At 38.1% G+C, this 27,101-nt stretch overlaps 1 protein-coding gene across 1 annotated transcript in view; it reads right to left on the bottom strand.

The window, feature by feature from the left end:
* Positions 1–27,101, bottom strand: part of VWA3B (von Willebrand factor A domain containing 3B) — a 250,813-nt gene that overhangs the window by 216,573 nt on the left and 7,139 nt on the right. Inside the window, exons 3-5 of the mRNA XM_053588419.1 lie at positions 14,640–14,734; positions 12,381–12,631; positions 10,461–10,620 (exon numbers count right to left, since the gene is read on the bottom strand). Of these exons, the coding sequence (XP_053444394.1) occupies positions 10,461–10,620; positions 12,381–12,631; positions 14,640–14,734 (506 nt within the window). The remainder of the gene's footprint in view (positions 1–10,460; positions 10,621–12,380; positions 12,632–14,639; positions 14,735–27,101) is intronic.

The following is a 27,101-nucleotide window of genomic DNA, read 5'->3' as shown; positions in this document are numbered from 1 at the left end:
ATTAACAAGCTGTGGTATATGTATACCATGGAGTACTATTCAGCCATTAAAAAAAATGGAGACTTTACATCCTTCGTATTAACCTGGATGGACGTGGAAGATATTATTCTTAGTAAAGCATCACAAGAATGGAGAAGCATGAATCCTATGTACTCAATTTTGATATGAGGACAATTAATGACAATTATGGTTATGGGGGGGGAAACAGAAAGAGGGAAGGAGGGAGGTGGGTGGGGCCTTGGTGTGTGTCACACTTTATGGGGGCAAGACATGATTGCAAGAGGGACTTTACCTAACAATTGCAATCAGTGTAACCTGGCTTATTGTACCCTCAATGAATCCCCAACAATAAAAAAAAAAAAAAAAAAAAAAAAAACCAGTGATTCTGGGAAATGCACACCTTACCCAGGTAGCAGACAGTCTCAAAGAAGTGCTACCTGCTTCATTTAGAGAGATTTAAAACCCACTGAAGGCGGCCCCTGTGACAAGTGTCTGCCTCAGACACTCTGGCTCCTCCCAGGACTGCGCTTCCACCGTGTTGCCTCCTCTGAGCTCTGTTACCTCAGGCAAATGTAAAACTGTGGTTTCTTCACTCATAAAAAGGGAGAGAATGCAGTTTATTCTTCATGATGAAGTTTAAACAAGATGATGTATACTATGTGGATATGTGTATATTTACATAAATCTTAGAAAGGAAAAAACCCAAGGAGAGCCAGGAATACATATCTTCTGAATCTTCCCTCCAAAATGTCCTGATGGATTGTCTCCACAGATGACTGGGGTAGAAACCCAGCAAACATCGTGTTTGGTGGGGGGTATATAGATGTTGCCCTCCTTTGGGATTCATGACCTTCTCTCTGCCCTAATCCCAAACCCGTGTTAGCTGAACACAGTCAATAAAACTCCACATCTCAACCGAGACCTTCCATGCACCTGGCCGAGAGAGAGGTGGCCTCATGTTGGTTCCCGGCGGGTCAGGGTGCTCTGCCTGCAGTCCATGGGGCAGGGTGCGTGGCCAAGAGGGCCAGTGGGGTGGGGGCCCAGGGTGCAGGATGGGTGGTAGGAGAAGGCCAGAGTAGAGGCTGAGCCCAGACCTCCTCACCAACACAGACCTCCTCCAGTGAGACACAGCCCGCCCCCCCAGGCCTCTTTCAGTTGCCCTTCCACGAGCCAGGTTCCTTTCTATAGAATGCAACAACATTCATCCATCAACAGTGCTCTTCAAGTGCTATTAGTAGAGCCAGGATATAAATAGACACCACACTCCACCGGGCTCCATTCAGACTCGAGGGCTCACCTCTGTGGTTGCTCCCTGTTCAGTCTTCCTAGCCCACCACAGGGACAAAGCCCAGACCAGGAGGAGGCTGGTGGCCTCTGGGCATCCTCCACCACCACAACCAAGCACAACATTCAGCCCTTACTACTCCTTGTGTGGACCTGGGACAAACTTGGACTTGTGTGTTAATGTTTGGACACAAGATAATACCCACTCTCGCGGCTCCTCTCAGGACCCAGTCATGGAGAGAGATGCTAACTCAAAGCAGGTTGCCTTGTAAGATGATACAAGGCAGAGGAGTAGGCCCTTATGGGAATGCATTGGCCCCAGCACCACACACAGGTTCTGTCTCTTTTTTACTCCTCATGAAACATGGAACATGGTTTTTTGGCATATGAGACAATTACACTTAGTAGAATTCCCCTTGGGACCACCCCTAGATAGGGGCTTCAGGTGGAGGGACAATGCGGTCTGTGCATGTTTCAGTCTTGGCGTAGCCCCACAGTCTCTTCTCAAAAGGTTTTCAGTCTTTCTCCAAGGTTGCATTTGCTATCAGTGGCTAGAACTTCTTTCTTGGTTTGTCCTCTTCTAAAGAACTTCCCTGGGATTCGCTGAATTAATCCTTACTTCCCAGGATAGGGATGAAAGGATGAACCCCAGAGAAAGGAGAGGCATGAACCAGAGGGAAGAGAATAGAAAAGCAAGGTCACAGGGAGATCTTGCAGTCACACCAGGTGGCCAGAGTCAGCTATGACCACAATAGTTAGGTTAACAAAGAAGCAGAACAGCCGTATCACATACACATCCAAGAGCCTGTGAAATCTTCCCTTGCTTGAGTGCTTATTAAGATATCCAGACACTTGAAATTTTACATATGTTAAACCAAACTTGAAGGCCAAAGAACAAAGTAGCTTGTACATATATTAGGTTCTCCTTTAGTGGAAAACATTTGCCCCTTTGGCTTCAGGAGGAAAAACCATTTTGTTTCCAATTTTTTGAAATTAGAAATCAATACTACCATTGCCCTTAGTATTGATAACCACAGGCCCATGACCATTGGGGGTTATCTTTCAAGGTGCCAGCACATAGCCTCTTTCCCCCAAAATGACTTCCGAATGCAGCCAGGTAAGCTTGAAACCCACAGAAGTCTCAAGCTTCTAGAGTAAAGGAAGCAAATTAATACTAATTATCTGTATCCAAAGACAAGCAGACCTGTCCCCCTCTGGGGAGTTGAGGCTGACCCAAGGCTCTCCTCTGCCCAGAGTACTTCCACATTCACTTGCTAGTGCCCATAGGAGCCCCATCCCTACAGCCACACACAGACCCTGTGGCTGAAAAAGACATAAAACACCAACACTTTAATTGCTTCTTCCATGTAAAGCTTTATTTCCAAAGGTCTCTAACAAAAGGCATATGTTGAGAGGCAGAGACAAGATGGCTGACTGAAGCCAGCTTTCCACAGAGGCTCCAGTCCAGAAGGAGAGTTAAAGGACAGAAATTTAGCAAGTAACTCGGTGGATTTGAGCTGCACCAAGAGAGAAGGTTGAAGAACGCACATCAACCCTGCTGAGGCGAGCTGTGACCCCAAGGATACAAACAAAATGTACAAAATCCATCACAAGCAGACAGGAGTCCCCTCCCCCATGAGAATGGCTCGGAGTGCCCCACAAACAAACGAGCAGAGTTCACAGGTCCTCTCACTACACTCCACGGGAGAGACCCTCTAAAAACTGGACCTACCTCCCATAATAGGGTGCCACGGTGTTCTCCTGCCAGTCATAAAACTGTATAAAACTGTATATATTCTCTATCTGCAACTCTGAGCTCCCAGCACCACCTCCACTCTCACTCTGAGGTCTAGAGGCCTGTCCCTCAGGAGTCCAGATTCTTGGGTGATTTCTCGAGGGGTGTGGACAGTGCCTAAACTGCAGCTGGTCAGTGCTGACTCTGGGCATGGGAGTGAGGAGAGGACGGTCGGCTGAGAGGGAACCACACCGGAGCAGCGGTGCCCCAAGGTGCAGAGCAGCAGCCGTCTTTTAGCAACAATAGGGCTTGCTCCTGCATATTCTGAAGCCACACACCCTGTCTCCCTAGGCAACCAGAGGAGTCCGGGCATCTACTCAGGTGGCAACCACCAAGGAACAGATCTAGGACGGAAACGCAGGCCGCATGAGTAAAGGGTTTGCCTGAGGTGGTACCAGCCTGGGTGGAGCACAGGGACTAGAAAACACACTCGCAGACTCAGGAAGTTCCCAGGGTGGGGCTGACCGAGAGGATGGCTTTACTGAGCCTAAGCCGCACCTGGCCCTCAGGGGATCGTCAGCCTGTAGACAAAGGGAGACAGGTGGCTAGAACTGACAGGTAACTGAATACAAACCTGCAGGAGCAAAGACAGGGCCTGAGGCACAGGCTCTGGGAACTCAAAACAGCTTCTCTTCTCAGGGGAATTTAGCAGGGACAGAAAAAAATTCCCACAAAGTTCTGTTCTGTTCTGTTCTGTTCTGTCACTAACATCAATCAGGGGTGAGGCTGGAACTGAGTGAACACCCCCCAGCCTCCATCAAGCGCCCGAGGTTGTCAGGCCTCACCTCCCCATGCTAGATAGAGGCAGAGTGCAGCGGCCTGGCTGAGCAGAAATAGATTTCATTGTGATTCAGGCAGGTACAAACCCCTGAAGTAGCTATTCACTAGAGGCAACTGAGTCAAAGCCCTGCGGGAATATCAGTGACTGGGTGTAACAGAGGTGCAAGGTGGGGAAGGAGGCATCAACCTTCCCAGACTGATCTATTTGCTGGGGGGGACTCCTCCTGACTCCACACAGCACTGGAGCAAGCCATATCAGAGTAGTTACCAGACCCCTGTGATCCAGTTGCCAGAAACCTTTTAAACTCTCCCACCTGAGACAGGTGCTGACTGAGACAATTGATTTGGACTTTTGAACTGAGCCAATCGCCCGAGGACTATTCAGGTGGTGCCCTGGGTGTGTGGTTGTAGGAAGGTTTGATTTTACTTTTCCAATTGTTGCCTGTGGGGGTGCGGGGTGACTTAATTTCTGTTATTTCTCCACAGCTGAGACTTCAACCCAGAGTAACTGTTTCAATGCAAACAAGACAGAATCACATAGCCCCACCACACCAAACAGGGCCCTAGTTTCTCAGGCCATAGCACTGTACGGGTCCTCGACAAAGCTCCAGGAGAAAAATCAAACAGTATAAAATAATCATGGGGCGGAATCAGCCGAAAATCTCTGGTAAAATGAATAACCAGAATAGATCAACCCCCCCTAAGGAAAGATATGGCAGATGTAACTGAAGATCCCATTCGTAAACAGCTGGCCAAGATGTCAAAAATCAAATTCAGAATTTGGATTGCAAACAAGATTAATAAAATGGAGAAAAATTGGGAATTAGAAATTCGAGCAGCAATTCAAAAGTCGGAATTAGAAATTCGAGGAGAAATTCAAAAGTTGTCTCAAGGATTTAATGAATTTAAAGACAAAAACACCAAAGATTTTGACACACTGAAGCAAGAATTTGCAGCCCTCAAAGATCTAAAAATATAGTAGAATTCCTCAGTAACACAGTGGAGCTAGCAGAAGAAAGGATTTCTAACATTGAACACAAAGCTCCCAAACTCTCAAAGACGAAGAGAAATGGAGAGCAAAAATGGATCATTCTCTCAGAGAGCTCTGGGATAATTCAAAGAAGGCTAATATCCGCCTCATTGGAATCCCTGAAAGTGGTGAAGTGGCCTCGCTGGGCACAGAGGCCCTTCTCCATGAAATTATGAAAGAGAATTTTCCAGACATGCCAAGAAATTCTGAAATTCAGATAGCAGACAGTTCCAGAATCCCAGCATGACTCAATCCCAATAAGACACCCCCTGGCATATCATAATTAACTTCACTAAAGTTAAAACGAAGGAGATTCTGAAAGCAGTCAGACGTAAGAAATCCATTACCTACAAAGGGAAGAATATTAGAATGACTGCAGATCTCGCTGCTGAAACTTTTCAAGCCAGAAGAGGGTGGTCATCAACTTTTAATCTCCTAAAGCAAAATAACTTTAACCTCGGATCCTGTATCCAGCTAAACTGAGTTTCATTTATGATGGAGAAATTAAATACTTTAATGACATTCATATGTTGAAGAAATTTACCATAACCAAACTAGCTCTTCAGGGTATTCTCACACCTATCCTCCATAATGAATAGCCCAATCCTCTACCACAAAGGTAAACTCACTCAGAAACTTTTGATCAAACTCCAACTTCCACAGTGGAGAAAGGATTAAAAATGTCCACTGGACTTTCGAAAAACTCGATACCCAAAATTTTACCAGACTTATCAATATTCTCCATTAATGTGAACAGCTTAAACTGTCCTCTAAAGAGGCACAGGTTAGCTGACTGGATACAAAAACTCGGGCCATATATTTGTTGCATACAAGAGTCACATCTTACCTTAAAAGATAAATTTAGACTCAGGGTGAAAGGATGTTCATCCATATTTCAGGCAAATGGTAATCAGAAAAAAGCAGGTGTTGCAATTTTATTTGCAACCAACAAAGTAAGGAAGGATACTTCATATTTGTTAAGGGTAATACTCAATATGATGAGATTTCAATTATTAATATCTATGCACCCAACCAGAATGCACCTCAATTTATAAGAGAAACTCTAACAGATATGAGCAACTTCATTTCCTCCAGCTCTATAATAGTCGGAGATTTCACCACTCCTTTGGCAGTGTTGGATCTATCCTCCAATAAGAAGCTGAGCAAAGAAATTTTAGATTTAAACCTAACTATCCAACATTTGGATTTAGCAGACATCTAAAGAACATTTCATCCCAACAAAACTGAATACACATACTTCTCATCAGCCCACGGAACATACTCCAAAATCAATCACATCTTAGGTCACGAGTCTAATCTCGGTAAATTTAAAGGAATAGAAATTATACCTTGCTTCTTATCGGACCACCAAGGAATAAAAGTTGAGCTCAGTAACAACAGGAATCTGCATACTCATACAAAAACATGCAAGTTAAATAACCTTATGCTGAATGATAGCTGGGTCAGAGATGAGATTAAGAAGGAAATTGCCAAATTTGGGGAACAAAACAACAATGAAGACACAAATTATCAGAACCACTGGGATATCGCAAAGGCAGTCCTAAGAAGGAAATTTATAGCACTGCAAGCCTTCCTCAAGAGAATGGAAAGAGAGGAAGTTAACAACTTAATGGGACATCTCAAGCAACTGGAAAAGGAAGAACATTCCAACCCCAAACCCAGTAGAAGAAAAGAAATAATCAAAATTAGAGCAGAATTAAATGAAATTGAAAACAAAAGAATTATACAAAGATCAATAAATCAAAAAGTTGGTTTTTTGAAAAGGACAATAAAATAGATATACCTTTGGCTAACCTAACCAGAAAAAAAGAGTAAAATCTCTAATCTCATCAATCAGAAACGACAAAGACGAAATAACAACAGACTCCTCAGAAATTCAAAAAATCCTTAATGAATACTACAAGAAACTAATACTCAGAAATATGAAAATCTAAAGGAAATTGACCAATACTTGGAGGCATGTCACCTTCCAAGACTTATCCAGAATCAAGTGGAAATGTTGAAGAGGCCCATATCAACTTCTGAAATAGCATCAACCATACAAAACCTCCCTAAAAAGAAAATCCCAGGACCAGATGGCTTCACATCAGAATTCTACCAAACCTTTAAAGAGGAATTAGTACCTATATTACTCAACCTGTTCCAAAATGTATGAAGACTACCCGAAACGTTCTATGAAGCAAACATCACCCTGATTCCCAAACCAGGAAAAGACCCAACAAGAAAAGAAAATTATAGACCAATATCACTAATAAATATAGATGCAAAAATATTCAACAAGATCCTAATAAATATAGATGCAAAAATATTCAACACAATCCAGCAACACATCATACAAATTATACATCATCACCAAGTGGGTTTTATCCCAGGGTCTCAAGGCTGGTTCAATATCCATAAATCTATAAGTATAATTCAGCACATAAACAAATTAAAAAACAAAGACCATATGATTCTCTCAATTGATGCAGAAAAAGCTTTTGATAATATCCAGCATCCCTTCATGATCAGAACACTTAAGAAAATTGGAATAGAAGGGACATTTCTTAAACTGATAGAGGCCATCTACAGCAAACCCACAGCCAATATTGAATTGAATGGAGTTAAATTGAAATCCTTTCCACTCAGATCAGGAACCAGACAAGGCTGCCCATTGTCTCCACTGCTCTTTAACATTGTAATGGAAGTTTTAGCCACCGCAATTAGGAAAGAAAAGGCGATCAAGGGTATCCATATAGGGTCAGAAGAGATCAAACTTTCACTCTTCGCAGATGATATGATTGTATATCTGGAAAACACCAGGGATTCTACTACAAAACTCTTAGAAGTGACCAAGGAATATAGCAGCGTCTCAGATTACAAAATCAACATTCATAAATTGGTAGCCTTTATATATACCAACAATAGTCAAGCTGATAAAACAGTTAAGGACTCTATTCCATTCACAGTAGCACCAAAGAAGATGAAATATTTGGGAGTTATCTAACAAAGGACGTGAAAGATCTGTATAACGAGAACTATGAAACTCTAAGAAAAGAAATAGCTGAAAATGTTAACAAATGGAAAAACATACAATGCTCATGGCTGGGAAGAATCAACATTGTTAAAATGTCCATACTACCCAAAGCAATATACAATTTTAATGCAATCCCTATTAAAGCTCCACAGTCGTACTTTAAAGATCTTGAAAAAACAATACTTTGTTTTATATGGAATCAGAAAAAACCTCAAATAGCCAAGACATTACTAAGAAATAAAAACAAAGCAGGAGGAATCACGCTACCAGAACTCAGATTATACTATAAATTGATAGTGATCAAAACAGCATGGTACTGGCACAAAAACAGAGAAGTAGATGTCTGGAACAGAATAGGGAACCAAGAGATGAATCCAACTACTTAGTGTTATTTGATCTTTGACAAGCCAATTAAAAACATTCAGTGGGGAAAAGATTCCCTATTTAACAAATGGAGCTGGGTGAACTGGCTGGCAACCTTTAGAAGACTGAAACTGGACCCACACCTTTCACCATTAACTAAGATAGACTCTCACCGAATTAAAGATTTAAACTTAAGACATGAAACTATAAAAATACTAGAAGAGAGTACAGGGAAAACCCTTGAAGAAATCTGTCTGGGCGAGTATTTTATGAGGAGGACCTACCGGACAATTGAAGCAGCTTCAAAAATACACTGCTGGGACCTGATCAAACTAAAAAGCTTCTGTACAGCCAAAAACATAGTAAGTAAAGCAAGCAAACAGCCCTCAGAATGGGAGAAGATATTTTCAGGTTATGTCTCTGACGAAGGTTTAATAATCAGAATCCACAGAGAACTCAAACGTATAAGCAAGAAAAGAACAAGTGATCCCATCGCAGGCTGGGCAAGGGACTTGAAGAGAAACTTCTCTGAAGAAGACAGGCACACAGCCTACAGACATATGAAAAAATGCTCATCATCTTTAATCATCAGAGAAATGCAAATCAAAACTACTTTGAGATATCATCTAATTCCAGTAAGATTAGCCTATATCACAAAATCCCAAGACCAGAGATGTTGGCATGGATGTGGAGAAAAGAGAACACTTCTACACTGCTGGTGAGAATGCAAATTAATACATTCCTTTTGGAAAGATGTTTGGAGAACATTTAGAGATCTGAAAATAGATCTGCCATTCAATCTATAATTCTTCTACTAGGCATATACCCAGAAGACCAAAAATCACATCATAACAAAGATATTTGTACCAGAATGTTTATTGCAGCCCAATTCATAATTGCTAAGTCATGGAAAAAACCCAAGTGCCCATCAATCCACGAATGGATTAATGAGTTGTGGTATATGTACACCATGGAATATTATGCAGCCTTAAAGAAAGATGGAGACTTAACCTCTTTCATGTTTACATGGATGGAGGTGAAACATATTCTTCTTAGTAAAGTATCTCAAGAATGGAAGGAAAAGTATCCAATGTATTCAGCCCTACTATGAAACTGATTTATGGCATTCACATGAAAGCTATAACCCAGTTATAACCTAAGAATTGGGGGAAAGAGGAAAGGGAGAGGAGGGAGGTGGGAGGTGGGCGGAGGGAGGGCGATTGCTGGGATTACACCTGCGGTGCATCTTACAAGGGCATATGTGAAACTTAGTAAATGTAGAATGTAAATGTCTTAACACAATAATTAAAAAATGCCAGGATGGCTATGTTAACCAGCGTGATGAAAATGTGTCAAACGGTCTATAAACCAGTGTATGGTGCCCCATGATCACATTAATGTACACAGCTATGATTTAATAATAAAAAAGAGGCATATGTCAATACATTAATATTCAAACATGGATGGAATCATCAGCTGAGATATAGCTCCTCTTGAAAAGCATGTGATAGATCTTTCTGTGAAGAAGAGGAACTAGAAAAGATCCAGAACATGGATGTTGGAGAAACCCTATTTCCTCATTCTTGATGTTCTATAAGGGCTCCTCCGACCTCTTTCTCCTCCCCATAGGAAATGAATTGATTGATCCATCTCTGGCAGGAGAGTGAAAGTCGACTGAATGTGTCAGAGATGTGCAACTACAGCCCTGCTCCCTGTCCTTTCTCCATACTCAGTGGGTGTGGGTAGTACTGGACTCCCCTGGCCCGGGCTAAATGAGATTCTGTCCTGTGGCCCCACTGACCCTACAGAGTGGGTGTGGGTAGTACTGGACTCCCCTGGCCCGGGCTAAATGAGATTCTGTCCTGTGGCCCCACTGACCCTACAGAGGACACCTAGCCAGGCTCAGGAGACACGTATGTGGGGGTCTCATTTTGGTTGGTCCAGCTCTGACATCACCAAATTTGCTACTTTGATCCCCATCTGAGGCTTGTAACCTATGTCTCAATTGGTTTTCAGTTCGTAGGTGAAGAGGATTATGATTTACAGGGCCTTCAAGGCCAATGATGGGGTCTCTGTGGGATCAGCTGAAAGGCAGTGTGAAGACAGTGAGTGTGAAGAGCTAAGCCTGCAGCCACCTTCATGACTGTGGCCAGGCATGGACAGACACTTACAGTTTCATCTTTCCCAGCTTCCACCAGAGCATCCAGGGAGCTAATCCTGCTCATGGTCTGCTTATCAGTCAGTTTCTCAACCCAGTTGATGGCAGCAGCTATGGATTGTTCTGTCACAGGAGTAGCATTTTCCTGCCATTTCACAGGTTCCATAGAAACCCTGAAAGAAATCACATGGAGTCGTCATTGGTGGTGATCGGTGCTACTGGGGCTTGTCAGCCCTGGATCTCACAGCCACGAGCAACAAGCCACCTCGCGCCCATCTCCTGAACTGAGACAGGAAGGATGCAGTTCCCAGCCCTGCAAACCTGCCCATGAGCTGTTTCAGACAGGTTCCCAAAGCACGATTATCATCCCTAAACTGTCCTGACTAGGAAAAGTACTATTTACATGAGAAACAGGAATCTCAAAACTTGGGGATGGGTAAATGCACACCTATTGGGTACAGTGTACCTATTGGGTGTACCTATTGGGTACACTACTATGGTGAACAGCACACTTTGTATATAACTTTGACTCAATCTGTACAAAAACAAAGTATGCAAACAAAACGTGTACGCCCCCTAATATTCTGGAAAAAGAATTTAAAAAGAAATTGCAAAATACAAACATTAACAAGTGCTTTAAAAGTACTAAGAGAAGTTATTTTCATAAAAAGGCAGGCTTAGATGTAACTGTTTTCTATTAATAGCAAATTTAGAATTTACAGTATTAAGATTTGCAAATCACCAGAAATCTGATGACGCTATAATTTTATTTCTAATTCTTTCATGACATTTTTTTTAATTGTCCTGAAAGATTCCTGCCAGTTACTTATTTTTTTTTTTAAATCAAAGATGGAATTATTTTGAGTTCAGCACAACATTACTATTCAAATCCTGAGAAAATCTGGTTATTTTGCTTGGCTTGGAAATGACTGATGGAAAACCCCAATTTCTAAAAAGAAGAGCCATTTGCATTTAACTCTGGGGTGACAATTGTAAGTAAATCAGTTTGCTTGCCCTCATAGTCGACCTCCAGCAGCAGAGTAGGCTCACATTTGTGTTCCTCTGTATGGTTCCTCTGAGTAGAGGATCCGGCCGAGAGACATATATATTACAGCAAACATTCCATGAAAGCAAAAGCTTTGCAGATTTGAGCACTTAATTCAATAATATACTTGTGGCAGAAATAGACATCTGGGATAGAATACAATTAGGCATTGTTCCCAAAGATGTCCTCTAGTTAGCTGAAAATATTTGACATAAAAAAGAAAAATTCATTCCTCAACAATGGTTGGAGAGTAAAGGGAATAAAAGTTTTGTTTTTTTAAGAAAAACTCAATTAGATAGACTCTCTCTTGCATTCAGATGTTTCTTATCTGAGACATGTAACCACTGTTCCAAATGAGAAGTCAGTGCTGAAGTCCAAATCCTCTTGAATCCAAGAATCCATAAATAATTGATTGTGAAAACTCTGAAATACAGGAAATTCTACAAAGCCGGCCACCTGTCGTTCTGGTTAATGGGTCAATTTACAGGGAAGGTCAACTTGAGTTTCAAATTCAGTCTGTTAAATCTGTGACCTTTTAATTCACTACCCACACTAAAAATCTAAAATGAGCAAAGCGATTGATGGCCTTAAATATATATTCAACATAATTCATATACTTCTATTTTAACCTTCCTGTGGATTAAAGAAAAGTATCTTTCTATATCTCTTTTAATGTGAAAACTAAGATGCCCTGTATAAAGCAGATAAAAATTTCCTGGTATTTATTTATTATAGGATTTCTGCAGAAATTGTACATTCTAGGTAATTACAAGATAATACCCTCCCCCACTGCAGAGCAAATTATGCTATATCTATGCTATTTAACTCCAAATATATGTGAATTACTATGAAGTTTCACTGGAATGCACCCGTCCTGTGGTAACTCACTGTATGATGTTGAACTTGGTTATGTGAACCACCTGCTCCTGGAGGATCATTATTAGAGCATCTTGGCACAGATCAAGCTCTCCCTTCAGAATGCCGCCAAAATCCAGCACTATGGTGACACACTGTTCCAAGATGACACCAAAAATCTGCCGGCTTCTGCTCGTGAGCCAGTCCATCCGCTGCTTGTAGGTCTCCACAGCTTGTGTTAAATAGTCCACAAACTCATAGATCAGTTCTGATTTAGCTGTCAACTTAATGAAAATAAAAGTAAGAAACAAAACAATAGAACAACACAAAATAAGTCATCTGAACCTCAGTGCTGCCATCAAGAACCGTACATTAAGAACAATTTTGTAAATGATCTTCCAAACCTCATGTTCCAGTCTTTCAAATGAAAAAACTCCTTGGAAGATTCATTGTACATGGATGTACATTCAAGAAAAGATGATGATGTGATCTATTCAAAATACAGAACTCTTAAAAAAATGTTTCCAGATTGTATTTTATCTTTCTAGTTACAGATTATCTTTATCAAGAAAATGTCCAGGGGCACTTTTAAGAAATTAAGCAGAAGAAAAGACAGACCATCAAAGGCAGATGGAAAAAAGTCTCACTAAAATGTTTTCCTAAGTACAATATGCCAGACACATTTCTGAAAATGCTTCTAAATGTGCCAGCACATCTGCCAAGCTTCCTCTCAGGGATGCCATTCCAGCTACTCTTCCCCCTCCTCATAACCTTTTTCCCTGTGTCCTCCAGCAGGCTCCCCTGCACCTGGACCACCTGATCACCCTTAGCTGCCACCTACACTTCTAGGGGTTGCCCCTGAAAGGGGATAGAGACTCACAGGCAGTTTCTTGTAGGCACAAATAAACCACCCTATGCATAGATCAGGCACAGCCACATAAGACCTTTCAGGGGTAGAAAAGTAGAAGACATGGGAAAGGAATAAGAAAATATTCTGTGATGAATCAAATTTTAAAAGATTTGGTACTTTTTTGGTCAAACTTTTTTTTTTTTTTTTTTTTGTAGAGACAGAGTTTCACTTTATTGCCCTCGGTAGAGTGCCGTGGCGTCACACAGCTCACAGCAACCTCCAACTCCTGGGCTTAGGAGATTCTCTTGCCTCAGCCTCCCGAGTAGCTGGGATTACAGGCGCCCGCCACAACACCCAGCTATTTTTTTGTTGCAGTTTGGCCGGGGCTGGGTTTGAACCCGCCACCCTCGGTATATCGGGCCGGCGCCCTGCTCACTGAGCCACAGGCACCGCCCTTTTTTGTCAAACTTTAACAACACTACAACACCTAAAATGTTAAGGAAAATGTGCTTTCAGACATTATGCAATTCTCCATTTTTGTGCTTTGGCTCCTTTAAACACCTCTCCTTCCCCCTCCCATGTGTCTCTTCAAGCTCAATTCCTCAAGCTCCAACATCACTTCTCAGCGGCTTCTCGTGGCTCTCAGGACAGAATTCCTAGCTACCTCTCCAACATTCACAGCTCCTGTGACAACACAGAACCAGGGTGGGGCCAAACCACAGAGGATGTGGATTTAATTTTCAAAGGGATAGAGGTGGGGGTGACTTAATTGGTAAAGGGATGAATGTTTTTAATAGTTCTGAATGGATTTTAAGGTGATTCAGATAAAAAAAAAAATACCTAGCACACCAAACTTCAAGATTCTATGGATATCATTACTTAGGACTTCGCTTAGTTTAAAATGTAATTTAATTTTTTCTAACATTAGGAAACAACATTCCAGGTGGTACATGGATGTACATTGACATGTGATGTCTCTCCAAAAGACTGAGCTCCATGTGGTAGGCCAGGGTCTGCACAGGGCTAGACAGATGGACATGAGAGTCAAATGCTGAATTGCTGGAACAAAGGCCTCGGTGCCACTGGCCCTCCCTCCTCTTTCACCTCTAATCCTAGGGCTTCTCTCAGATAATGGCAACCAGCTCTTGGGTTTCAACTAATCTCTGCCATATTTCCTTTTTCTCTTATTTCATAGCAAAACAAAGTGTTGATATGCAAATGTTTTTAATTCTGGGCAAGTGCTTTCTGTGCTAATCTCTAAAGGGTGAAGGGTTTCCTTCCCTTGCTCTTTGGCCATGACTTTCATCACTCTACCACCAGCGGAAGAAAACCCCGGCCTGATAAACCCTGATAAGGCCTCAGCTCAGCCAAGCAGCACAAGCCCACTCCCTGACGTCAGTGTCATGGCACAGGAACTGCGCCTCAAGGGGACTCTGACTTACATTGTACACTCTGTCATCTTCTGCTCTGTAGAACTGTGGAAATAAGCCATTGGCATACCGAGAAGCAACAAGTCTGCCCAGAGAAGTCACATAATCTGCATTTTTATAAAGAAAAATAATCAAAATGGCACAATAACAAATCTTATTTATATTTTGAAATGTTTTTCTCTGACGCCATTAAAATTATATCCCCAGTAAAAACAACAATTTGTAGGGCTTTCTTTCTGTTCTGAGTCATGAAGTATTTCTTAGTGCTACAATAAAGTATAAACAGTGTATAGCATGTGCAACTTTTAATGCATCCATGAATAGGAAAAATGAGTTTTGTTTTGCTCCCAGTTCCCTTGTTGTTTTGTCCAGAATGATTAAGGCAGAAGTAAAAAAAAGAAAGACAACACAGAAATTATGTTTAGTTCCTGAAAACTTTATTCAGGACTTAGACCTGTTTTCAGAATTTTAAAAATTCAACTTAGATATTGTCTATTGTACTCTCAAGTGAAATAAGGCAAGAAATAGATTCAAAATAGCCATACAGAATATCAGAACCACAAAATTTTCTATTCATCAGATTGTGTGCTCAGCTATTCAAATATCCACCGCATAAACCTTTATTGGGCACCCACAGTGTGCTGGATAAAGTGTTCATAGGATAGGAATACAATGTTGCCTAAAACATATTCCTGCTCCTTCATGATACTACCAAAAGGCTACAGAGAGGCTTCTAGGACTAACTATGACTTAGCAGGACAGAGATGAGGTATACTTCATGGAGATGTTTTTATTATGATGACTATTTTATTGCAGTTATTATTAAGTTCTATGTGTGGAAGAAAGAATGATGGCACTCGTGGTTTTTATACTTCATTTCCTCTGCTTTTCTAGGGAGACAGGACTATAGCCTACTTTGCAAAGGCAAAACAGCCAAGGAAAACGGTGATTTATCCATACAATGGAATATTATATAACCATAAAGAGTAATAAAATACTGGTACATGCTACATGAGAACCTTAAAAACATTATTCTAAGTGAAAGAAGCCAGTCACAAGAGACCAAATATTATAAATACCATTTATATGAAATGTCCAGAATAAGCAAATCTCTAGAAACAAAAAGTAGATTGCTTATACCTCTAGGGATGGGGAATAGAAAGTTTAGGAATGTAAGTTTTCTTTCTGAGGTGATGAAAATGTTCTAAATTTGTGGTGATAGTTGTACATATCTGTGAATATACTAAAAACTACTGAATAGCATACTTCAAATTGGTGAATGGTATGATACGTCAATTATAGCTCAATAAAGCTGTTATAGAAATATATATTGTATATATAATATATATTATACATAACATTTATATATAACTTATATATAACTTATATATATAATATATATAACTTATATGTATATATTTAATAGGAAATGAATATTTCCTATTCATTCATGCATTAAAAGTTGCACAAAACTTTTTAAAGCATCAAAAAGATAATTCCTCCTAGGAAAAAAATAGTACAACCCAAGTCTATAACCATCCACATTGTCCAACATAAATTAAAAAATTAAGACATCAAAGAAACAGGAAAATGTGACCTATAATTAAAAGAAAAAGGAGTCAATAAAATGTACCCTGAGATGGACCAGATGCAATTAGCAAAATAAGAGGCCTTAACATATTTATATAATAAATATTTTATATATGTAAATATGTATTATAAATATTTATATTATAAAAATTATATATATAGTCTGGGTACCCATAGATCAGTGGTTAGGGTGCTGGCCACACGCACCAGGGCTGGTGGGTTCAAACTTGGCGTGGACCTGCTAAACAACAACAATAACAATAGCAACAAAAGAATAGCTGGACATTGTGGCAGGTATCTGTAGTGTCAGCTACTAGGGAGGCTGAAGCAAGACAATCTCTTGAGCCCAAGAGTTTGAGGTTGCTCTGAGCTATGATGCCATAGCACTCTACAGAGGGTGAGCAAATGAGACTCTATCTCAAAAAAAAAAAATTATACACATATTTAAAGGAAATAAAAATATGGTCATAATAAGTGAACAGATGGGGATCTTAGAGAAACTGAGAAAAACAAAAGGAAATTTTAGAACAAAAAGCACAATATCTGTATGAATTTAAAGCAGAGTGGAGGTACTAGAATGAAACTTCAGAAACCTTGAAAAATCTGTCAAAAGAAATTACCCAAGCTGAAGAACAAAGAAAAAAAATGATTTCACACAAATGAACAGAGTTTCAGTGACCTGTAGTATAATATCAAGATGTTCAGTATAATTATAATTGGAGTCTCAGCAGAAAAGGAGAGAGAATAAATAATGCCAAGATTTGGTTAAAAACAAACCTACAGATCCAAGAAACTCAGCAAATCCCATACAATATAAATATGTATACATAAAACCAAACCAGAGCATATCATACTACAAAGAATAGCACAATGGCTGAAAACCAAGAATAAAGACAAAAATCTTAAAAGCTTCCACAGGAAAAAAGATATGTCATATGCCTCACAAATCATACAGAGGGAAAATGTTATGGCTAGGGACCTCGGGACCCAAAGAAAGGCACTCTACTCCAGCCAAATACCACAGGGGGGGAAATAATGCAGCACCACTGCCATTTCTACTAGCAAAGGCTGAGTTGAGAAATTGGACTTCTAACCTTGTTAGACTATAATAAAGTGCCCTAAACCCCTGCTGGGGTAGTATCACAAAACGTACAATGTGGAGCCAGTACTTTCATTCCTGCTATCCATTAACAAGCATCTATACCAGAGAATCAATGAGGAAAATATAGGTGGCCTGGACCCCCTTTTCAACCTGCCATTCATGAGGCATCCTTCCCTCTCACTGGAGTGGTATCAAAGCAGGCCTATTGAAGAATCAGAATCTTTACCCCCACATAAAGGTAATAAGATCACCCATCCACAGTGTCAATGGAGGCCACATGGAGAGTAATAGTAACAAAATATATCTGTACCCTCCAGCAAGCCCCAGGGGAAGAATGGACTACCACATTGCCCATCTTTAAGGAACCCTCTTCCAGTAGATGTCAACAGAAGCTGAGGGAAAACGCTAGGCTTCTAGTCCCACTGGAGCAGTGTCAAAGAAAATCTGCTAGAATACAGTGTTAAAGTAGATCTAGTGTCTTATTTCATAATACCCAAAATGTCCCAGTTTCAATTTTAAAAAAATCACTTATCATTCCCAAACCCAGGAAGATCTCAAATTTGATGGGAAAAGACAAATAACAGCATCAACACCAAGATGACACAGATGTTAGACTGACCTGAGAAGGGTTTTAGGCAACAACCAGAAAAATGCTTTAAGAAGCAACTATAAACATGCTTGAAGTGAATAAAAACATAGAAAGTCTCAGCACAGAAAGAGAAAATATAAAGAAGAATCAAATGTAAATACTGGAACAAAAAGGAAAGAGTAACCAAAAGAAAAAAAAATGTAATGGATGGATGCAACAGAAAAATGTATAAGAAAGAAGAAAGAATGAGTAAACTTGAAGACATAGCAATAAAATTACCTGATCTAAACAACAGAAAAACAATAGGTTGAAAAATATTAATAAATCCTCACAGAAATGTGAGATTATTTTTTAAAAGATCTAATGTTCAAGTCATTGGAGTGCCAGAAGGAAAAAAGAAAGAGGGTAGGACTGAAAAAAGTATTCAAAGAAATAAGGGCTTAAAGTTCTCCAAATGTGATGGCGGGAGGGGTGGGAAATGGAGTAACAGATTAAAGATGAGTGAAATTCAAAGAGAATAAATCCCCCTAAAATCCACACCAATGCACATCATGATTGAACCTCTAAAAACTAAAAACAAAGAAAAAATCTTGAAAGCAGCCAGAAAAAAATAAAAGTCTAATGATAATAATTTAATTTTCTCATCAAAAAGCACGGAGGCCAAAAGGAAGTTGCACAAAACTTTTTAAGTGCTAAGAGAAAAGAACTATCAACCCTCAATTTCATATCTGGCAAAATTATTCTTCAGGAACAGAGAAGAAATAAAGGCATTATCAGACAAAGAAGCTAGCAGAGCTACTCTTAAAGGATGACTAAAAGAAGTTCTGTATGCAAAACTTGGTAAATGTAGAATGTAAATGTTTTGGCACAGTAACTGAGATAACGCCGGAAAGGCTATGTTAACCACTGTGATAAAAATGTGTCAAATGGTTTACGAAGTGAGTGTATGATGCCCCATAATCATATCATTGTATACAGTTATGATTTAATAAAAAAATTAAAAAAAAAAAAAAAAAAGAAGTTCTGTATGCAGAAATAAAATTATAAAAGAAGGGACATTAGAACATCAGGACAAAAGAACACAGTAAGCAGAATCATGGGAAAATAGAATAGGATTTCTTTCATTTGAGTTTTATAAATTATGTTTGATGATTGAATCAAAAATTATAGTACAGTCTATTGTAATTATCAATGTATGAAGATAAAATAATATACTTTATTATACACAGGAAGTGTAAAGGGACATAAATGGAAATAAGGTTTTCACTTATCACTCAAACCAGTAAAATCTTGACACCAGTAGACTTTGATAATTTATGTATACCTAGCACAACCACTAAAAAAGCCCTATGAAGAGATACACTGGAAAATACTATAGATAAATAAAAATACAATTCTAAAAATGTTTAGGTAATCCAAAGATATACAAGACAAAAAAAAAAAAAAAAAGACTAGCTAAAATAGAGAAAAGGCAGAAAAAATAAAATAAAATGGCAGACAAGCCCTAACATATCAATAATTACCTCAAATGTAAATGGTCTAAATATACTAAGTAAAAGACAGGTTGATAGAGAGGATTTTTAAGAGACACAAAAATATGGTGTTTTCAAGAAACTTGCTCAAATACAATGATGCACGTAAGTAAAAAGTAAAAAGATAGAAAAATAGATCATACAAATATTAATAAAAGAAATCAGAATTGACTATATCAGAAAAGTAAATGTCAGAAAAAATAATATTACTAGAGACAGAGCAGGACATTACACAATGTAAGTGTCAATCCACCAGAAAGAGATAGCAATCCTAAATGTATATGCACCAAACAAAAGAATGCAAAATATGTGAAGCACAAACCAACAGAATTGAAAACAGAAATAGTTAAATTCACACTTACAGTTGAAGACTTCCATACTGCTCTCACAACAATTGAAGAAGCAACAAGCAGAAAGTCAGCAAGGATACTCAATACCACAGATGAACATAATATAATTGACATTTCTAGAAAACAACAGCAGAATACACATTCTTTTCAAGTACCCACAGAACATACACCAAGACAAAACACATTCTTGGCTATAAAACAAACCTCAAAAACTTTAAAACAACTGAAGCCAAAGTATGTGCTTTTTCCAAAATGGAGACAAACTAGAAATCAATAATGAAATAATAACATGAAAATCTCCAAATACTTGCAAATGAAACAAAATGCTTTTAGAAAATCCCCAAGTCAAGAGGAAGTCTCAACAAAAATAAAATTGACTTTAAACTAAATGGAAATGGATAATATTAAAGTTTGTGGGAACTAGCTAAAGCAGTGCCTAGAGGGAAATGTATAGCCCTAAATGCTTACATAAGGAAACATGAACTCTCAAATCAATAATCTAAGCTCACACTTAAAGAAACTAAAAAAAGAAGAAAATAAACTCAAACAGAAAGAAATACATGATAAAGATCAAAGTACAAAACAATGACACTAAAAAGACAAAAAAATAGAGAAAATCAATTAAATAAAAAGCTGGTATCTTTAAAGATCACTAAAATCAACTAACCTCTAGCAAGACTGGCAAAGATAAAGATAAGGTATAAATTCCTCATATGAAAAATAAGGCCTGGTGTGGTTGAACACACCTGTAATCCTAGCACTTTGGGAGACCAAGGCAGAAGGGTTGCTTGAGACCAATAGTTAAGACTAGGCTATATGAGACATCATCCCTACAAAAAATAGAAAAATTAGCCAGAAAAAATATAAAACAAGTATCTGTTGTACCCAGGAAAAACATCTAACCCACAAGGACTCATTTAGACCCAAGATGAAAGGTTAAAAAATAATATTCCATGCAAATGGAAACAAAAGAAAGCTAGTGTAGCCATGCTCATATCATATAACATAGACTTTAAATCAACAAAAATAAAGACAAAGTTGGTCACTATATAATGGTTAAGGGAACAATACAACAAGGAGACCTTACAATAATAAATATACCTAACACAGGAGTACCCCGTAAAGTAAAGTAAACTTTACTCAAACTAAACAAAATAATAAACAGCAACACCATAGTTTCTGGGTACTTCAACACCGTACTGACAGAACTGGACAGATCCTCCAAACAGAAAATAAAAAAAACTATAGAACAAATGGGTCTAACAGACACAGTATATTTTATCCAAAAACAATATATGTTCCTCTCATCAGCACATGGAACATTCTCTAAGATTGATCATATCTTAGGCCACAAGACAAGTCTTAAAAAATACTTTAAAAAATAGAAATTATACCATGTATCTTCTCAGACCACAGTGTAATACAACTAGAAATTGGAAAAAAAAAAAAAAAAACCAACCTAGAAATCAATTCCAACAGAAACACTCATTCCTACACATAGTTACAGAAACTAAACAACCTAATGCTCAATGATAATCAGGTCAGTGAAGAGATAAAGATGGAAATCAAAAGATTCTTTGAACAATATGGCAATAGGGACACAAGTTATCAAAATCTTGGGATACAGCAAAAGTTATCTTGAGAGGAAAATTCAGAGCCTTAAATACCCAGATCCAAAAGACAGAAAGATCACACATCAACAATCTAATGAATCATCTCAAGGAATTAGAAAAGGAAGAGCAAATCAATCCCAAACCCAGAAGAAAAGAAGTAACCAAGATCAGAGCAGAACTAAATGAAATTGAGAGCAAAAGAACTTCCAGAAGATTAAAGAAGCAAAAAGTTGGTTCTCTGAAAATATAAACAAAATTGACAAGCTTTTTGCTATATTAACTAGAAACAGAAAAGAAGGGAATCTAATAAGTACAATTAAAAATGAAAAACAAGTCACAGAAATACATTGTTATCTCAGAATACTATAAAAATCTCTATACCCAAAAACTTGAAAATGTGGAGCAAATGGACAAATTCTTGGAAATACACAACCTCCTTAGGCTCAGTGAGGTAGAAATATAACTCCTGAACAGACCAATATCAAACAATGAAATTGAAGCAGCAATAAAAAAAAAAAATCATTCACCTAAAAAAAGTTCTGGATCAGATGATTTTATACCATATTTTGCCAAACCTACAAAGAGGTACCAAACCTACCTATACTGCAGAAATTATTCCATAACATTGAGAAGAAAGGATTCCTCCTCAACTGGTTCTATGAAGCTGATATTCCCTTGATACCAAAGCCAGAAAAGGATACAACTAAAAAGGAAAACTACAGACCAATGTCCCCTATGAATAGATGCAAAATACTCAAAATTTTAGCAAACCAAATTCAGCATCACATCAAATAACTCACCATGACCAGTGAGTGGGTTTTATTCCAGAGATAAAAGGATGGTTCATCATATGAAAATCTATAGTGCAATTCACCACATAAATAGATGCAAAAACAAAGACGATACAATCCTTTCAATCAATGCAAAAAAGCATTTGACAAAATTCAGCACCTTTTCATAAGAACACTCAACAAAATTAGTATAGATGGGATATTACTCAAAATTATAAAGGCTATATATGACAAACTCATACACAACATCATATCACATGGGGAAAAATTGAAAGTATTCCCACTTAGAACTGGAACCAGATAAAGTTGCCCACTTTACCATTTCTATTCAACATGGTGCTGGAAGTTCTCACCAGAGTAATCAGGCAAGAGAAGGAAATCATGAGGGTTAAATGGGGAAAGAAGAGATCAGACTATCACTCCCTGCTGACAATATGATCTTACATCTAGAAAACTCCAAAGACTCTACTAAGAGATTCCTGCAATTGATAAATAAATTCATCAAAGTTTCAGGTTTCAAAATCCATGTACACAACTCAGTAACTTTCATATACATCAGCAACAATCAAGCTGAGAATCAAATCAAAGACACAATACCTCTCACAGTAGTGACAAAAAAAAAAAAAACCTAAGGATATACCTAACAAAAGAGGTGAAAGATCTCTGTAGGAATAATTATGAAACACTGAGGAGAGAAAATGCTGCAGAGGATGTAAACAGATGGAAAAATATACTCTGCTCATGGATTGGCAGAATCAACATTGTTAAAATGGATATACTACGCAAAGTGATTTACAGATTCAATGCAATTCCCATTAAAATACCAATGTCATTCTTCTTGCGGATCCAGAGGAAAATAGTGCTATGCTTCATAGAGAATTAGAAAACACCCCAATAGTCATTCAACCTTATTAGTAAGAAGAAAATGTGAGGCATCACTTTACCAGACTTCAAGCTATGGTTCAAGGCTATAGTAACAAAAACAGCATGATACTGGCTTAAAAACAGAGACATAGACCTATGAATAAGAACAGAAAATCTAGAAATAAAATCATCTTCATATGATTTTTGACAAAACAGTTGAAAACATACACTGGGAAAAAGAATCGCTATTCAATAAATGGTGCTGGGAAAATTGGAAGCCACATGTAAAAGACTGAAACAAAGTCTGCACCTCTCCTCACTCACAAAAATTAACTCATAATGGATAAAAGATTTAAACCTCAGGCTGGAAACTATAAGAATTCTAGAAGAAAATGTTGGAAAAACTCTTATAGATAAAGGCCTAGGCAAAGAATTCACAAAGAAGACCCAAAGCAATCACAACAACAATAAAAATAAATAAATAAGACACCATCAAATTAAAAAGCATCTGCTCAGACAAGAACACAATCAAAAGAGAAATAGACAACCCACAGAATGTGAGAAAATATTTATGTGCTATTATCTGGTAAAAGTTGATAACCAGAATCTACAAAGAACTCAAAACAAATTAACATAAAAAGATCAAACAACCCCATTAAAAAGTAGGCAAAAGAATGAACAGAAACTCTTCTAATGAAGACAGACTAATGGCCAGCAAACACATGAAAAAATGTTCAACATCTTTAATTAGAGAAATGCAAATCAAAACTACACTGAGATATCACCTGAACCCAGCGAGACTGGCTCACATCATAAAGTTCCAAAGCAAAAGATGCTGGTGCGAATGTAGAGAGAAAGGAACTCTTATATACTATTGGTGGGACTGCAAAGCTACACAGAGATACCTCAAAGAATTTAAAGCAGATTTACCATTTGATCCAGCAATCCCATTGCTGGGTATATACTCAAAGGAAAAACAGTCATTTTGTACAAAATGTAGTCAAATGACAATTTGAACAGCTATCCATGCATAAAAATACCTTCACAAGAGGTAAGAAAAGCAGATGAGAGGTCACAGTACATAGTTATAGCATAGTAAGAAGAAAAGATACATTGAAGAGGTTATGAAAGATAGTATTACATCACCTGAATCACCCTTCCCCAAACCCTGGGCAGCATAGTACAGAGAGATACTGTCACTTGGGGGTGGGGGAGAGAGAAAGAGAAATAAGCATAGAACTTTGCTTGGACTCTAATACAGGTCCCGATACAGTAAAACCCAGCACCTAGCAGATCCTCATGGCCCTTGACTCCAGGCTATGGACTAAGCCTCTAGACCTACCCCAGTGCCAGATAGGAACCTACAGCCCCTGCAAGATAGATACCAGCTCTGGCCCACATCATCACCAACTAACTATAGCAGCCTTGGGCTCAGAATAATCCACAGGCTTCAACTGCCACAGGCTTTAGCTGTGGCTCAGTGTTGCATGAGCCTCAGCAGACACAGGCTTTGGGCACTCCCCAGTACTATGTCAGTTACAATGGCCATAAGAATGTAGCTGGCACTATGGGAGTCTCAGTGGCCATGAGATTCCAAACCATCTTAAGGCCCTCCATGGTGGTATAATGGCTGTAATGGCTCCAATTGGCTTAGCAGCCATACCAGATGACCTACCAAGAATCCCTGAATAGGCATACTACTTAAGAATATTCCAAGATAGAGCCAGGCTGTAACTAACTGGTGTCAGTACTTTCTTCTTCAATACACAAACATCAATGTACAACCAGAAAGATCAAAAGCAATCAGGGAAACATGATGTCACTAAATATATAATAAGGTGCCAATGAGTGGTTCTAAAGAGATGGAGATAAAAGAACTGCCTGACAAAGAATTCAAATTAGCTGTCTTAAGGCTGCTCAATGAACTTTAATAAAATACAAAGAAAGAGTTTAATGAAATGAGGAAAAAATAAATGACCAGAATGAAAATTTTAACTGAGAGATTGAAATAATAATAAGTGAACAAAATAAAAATGCAATAGAAAGCATCAATAGTAGAACTGCTGAAGCAGAAGAAAGAATTTACAAATGTCAACAGAGGTTATGAAATGAATAAAATGCAAAATGAATAAAAAGGAATGAAGAAACCTTATGGGATATATAGAATAGCACCAAAACAGCAAATGTTAAAGAGGGAATGGGGAAAGATAAATGGGTAGAAAGCTTATTTAAAGAAATAACAGCAGAAAACTTTCCAAACCTAGAGAAAGATAAAAATATCCAGATACAGAAAAGTCAAAGTTCAAAGTTTACACATTGTAAACAAACTATCGAAAACAAAGAGAGGATGCTCAAAGCAATAAAAGAAGTTACTTTATGTCATACATAAAATAATATAAGAGAGTTTCAATATGCCAGGCAACAGACTTCTCAGAAGAAACTTTACAGGCTAGGACAGAATGAAATAATATATTTGAAGTGCTAATGGGAAAAAACTGCCAGTCAAGAATACTGTACTCAGAAAAGCTATCCTTCAGAGAGAAAGTAAAGATAAATACTTTGACAGACCTACAAAGCAGTGGGATTTCATCAACACTAAACTTGTCTTACAAGAAATGCTAAAAGGAATTCTATGAGCTGAAAGAAAAGGACATTAATGAATAACACAAAAAACATCTGAAGTATAAAACTCACTGGTAAAAATAAGTAAACAGTCAAATTCAAAATACTGGAACACTGTAATTATGGTGTATAAATCACTTATATCTTTAGTATGAAGACAAAGCTATTACTAATAATAACTATAATAATTTGTTAAGGTATATGCAATAGAAAAAGATATAAATTGTGACATTAAAAATACAAAATATTGGGTGGGGGTAAAGTTAAAGTTTAGAGAATTTTCTTTGTGATCAGAGTTAAGTTGTTAACAACTTAAATTAACTTCTTATAACTATCAAATATTTTTTGTATGCCTCATGATAACCATAAATCAAAAACCTATAATAGGCACGCTAAAAATTAAAAGAAAGGAATTAAAACATATTACTAGAGAAAACCAATCATAAAGTAAGAGAAAAGAAGAAAAAAATCTATAAAACAACTCCAAAACAATTTTTTAAATGGTAGTTGTAAGTCAATACATCTTACCTATCAATAGTCACTTTGACTATAAGTAGATTAAATTATTGCCCAATCAAAAAACATAGAGTGGTTGAATAAATTAAAAAACAATATTGGGCGGCGCCTGTGGCTTAGTGGGTAGGGCCTGGCCCATATACCAAGGATGGTGGCTTCAAACCCCACCCCGGCCAAACTGCAACAAAAAATAGTCGGGCATTGTGGCAGGTATCTGTAGTCCCAGCTACTCAGGAAGCTGAGGCAAGAGAATCACTTAAGCCCAAGAGTTGGAGGTTGCTGTGAGTTGTGACGCTAAGCACTCTACTGAGGGCAATAAAGTGAGATTCTGTCTCTAAAAAAAATAAAATAAAAACAATATTATACGTTGCCTACATCAGACTCACTTCGCCTGTCAGGACACAGACTAAAAGTGAAGAGGTGAGAGTTATATTCCATGCAAATAGAAACCAAAATATAGCAGGAGTAGCTAAACTTATATGAGACTTTAAGTCAAATATGCTAAAAAGAGACAAAGAAGTTCATTACAAATGATAAAATTGTCAATTCAGCAAGAGAATATAACAATTATAAATATGTATGCACATGACCTAATTAATAATTAAGCACATTCAATGCAATCCCTATTAAAATAACAATAACATTTTTCACAGAAATAGAAAAAAATCCTAAAATTTGTATGAAAGCAGAAAAAAATGGCCAAAGCAATCTTGAACAACAACAACAAAGCCAGAGATGTCATGCCACTTGACTTCTAAATATTTGACAAAGCCATATTATTAACCAAAACAGAATGGCATGAAAACAGATACACAGATCAGTGGCACAGAATAGAGAGCCTAGAAATAATCCACACATTTATAGCCCACTTATTTTCAACAAAGATGCCAACAACACATAACGAG

This window comes from Nycticebus coucang, chromosome 4, assembly GCF_027406575.1.
Source record: "Nycticebus coucang isolate mNycCou1 chromosome 4, mNycCou1.pri, whole genome shotgun sequence".
In the NCBI taxonomy this organism is placed as follows: domain Eukaryota; kingdom Metazoa; phylum Chordata; class Mammalia; order Primates; family Lorisidae; genus Nycticebus; species Nycticebus coucang.
The sequence above is the reverse complement of the archived record's forward strand: the minus strand, read 5'-3'. Positions and strand labels throughout refer to the sequence as shown.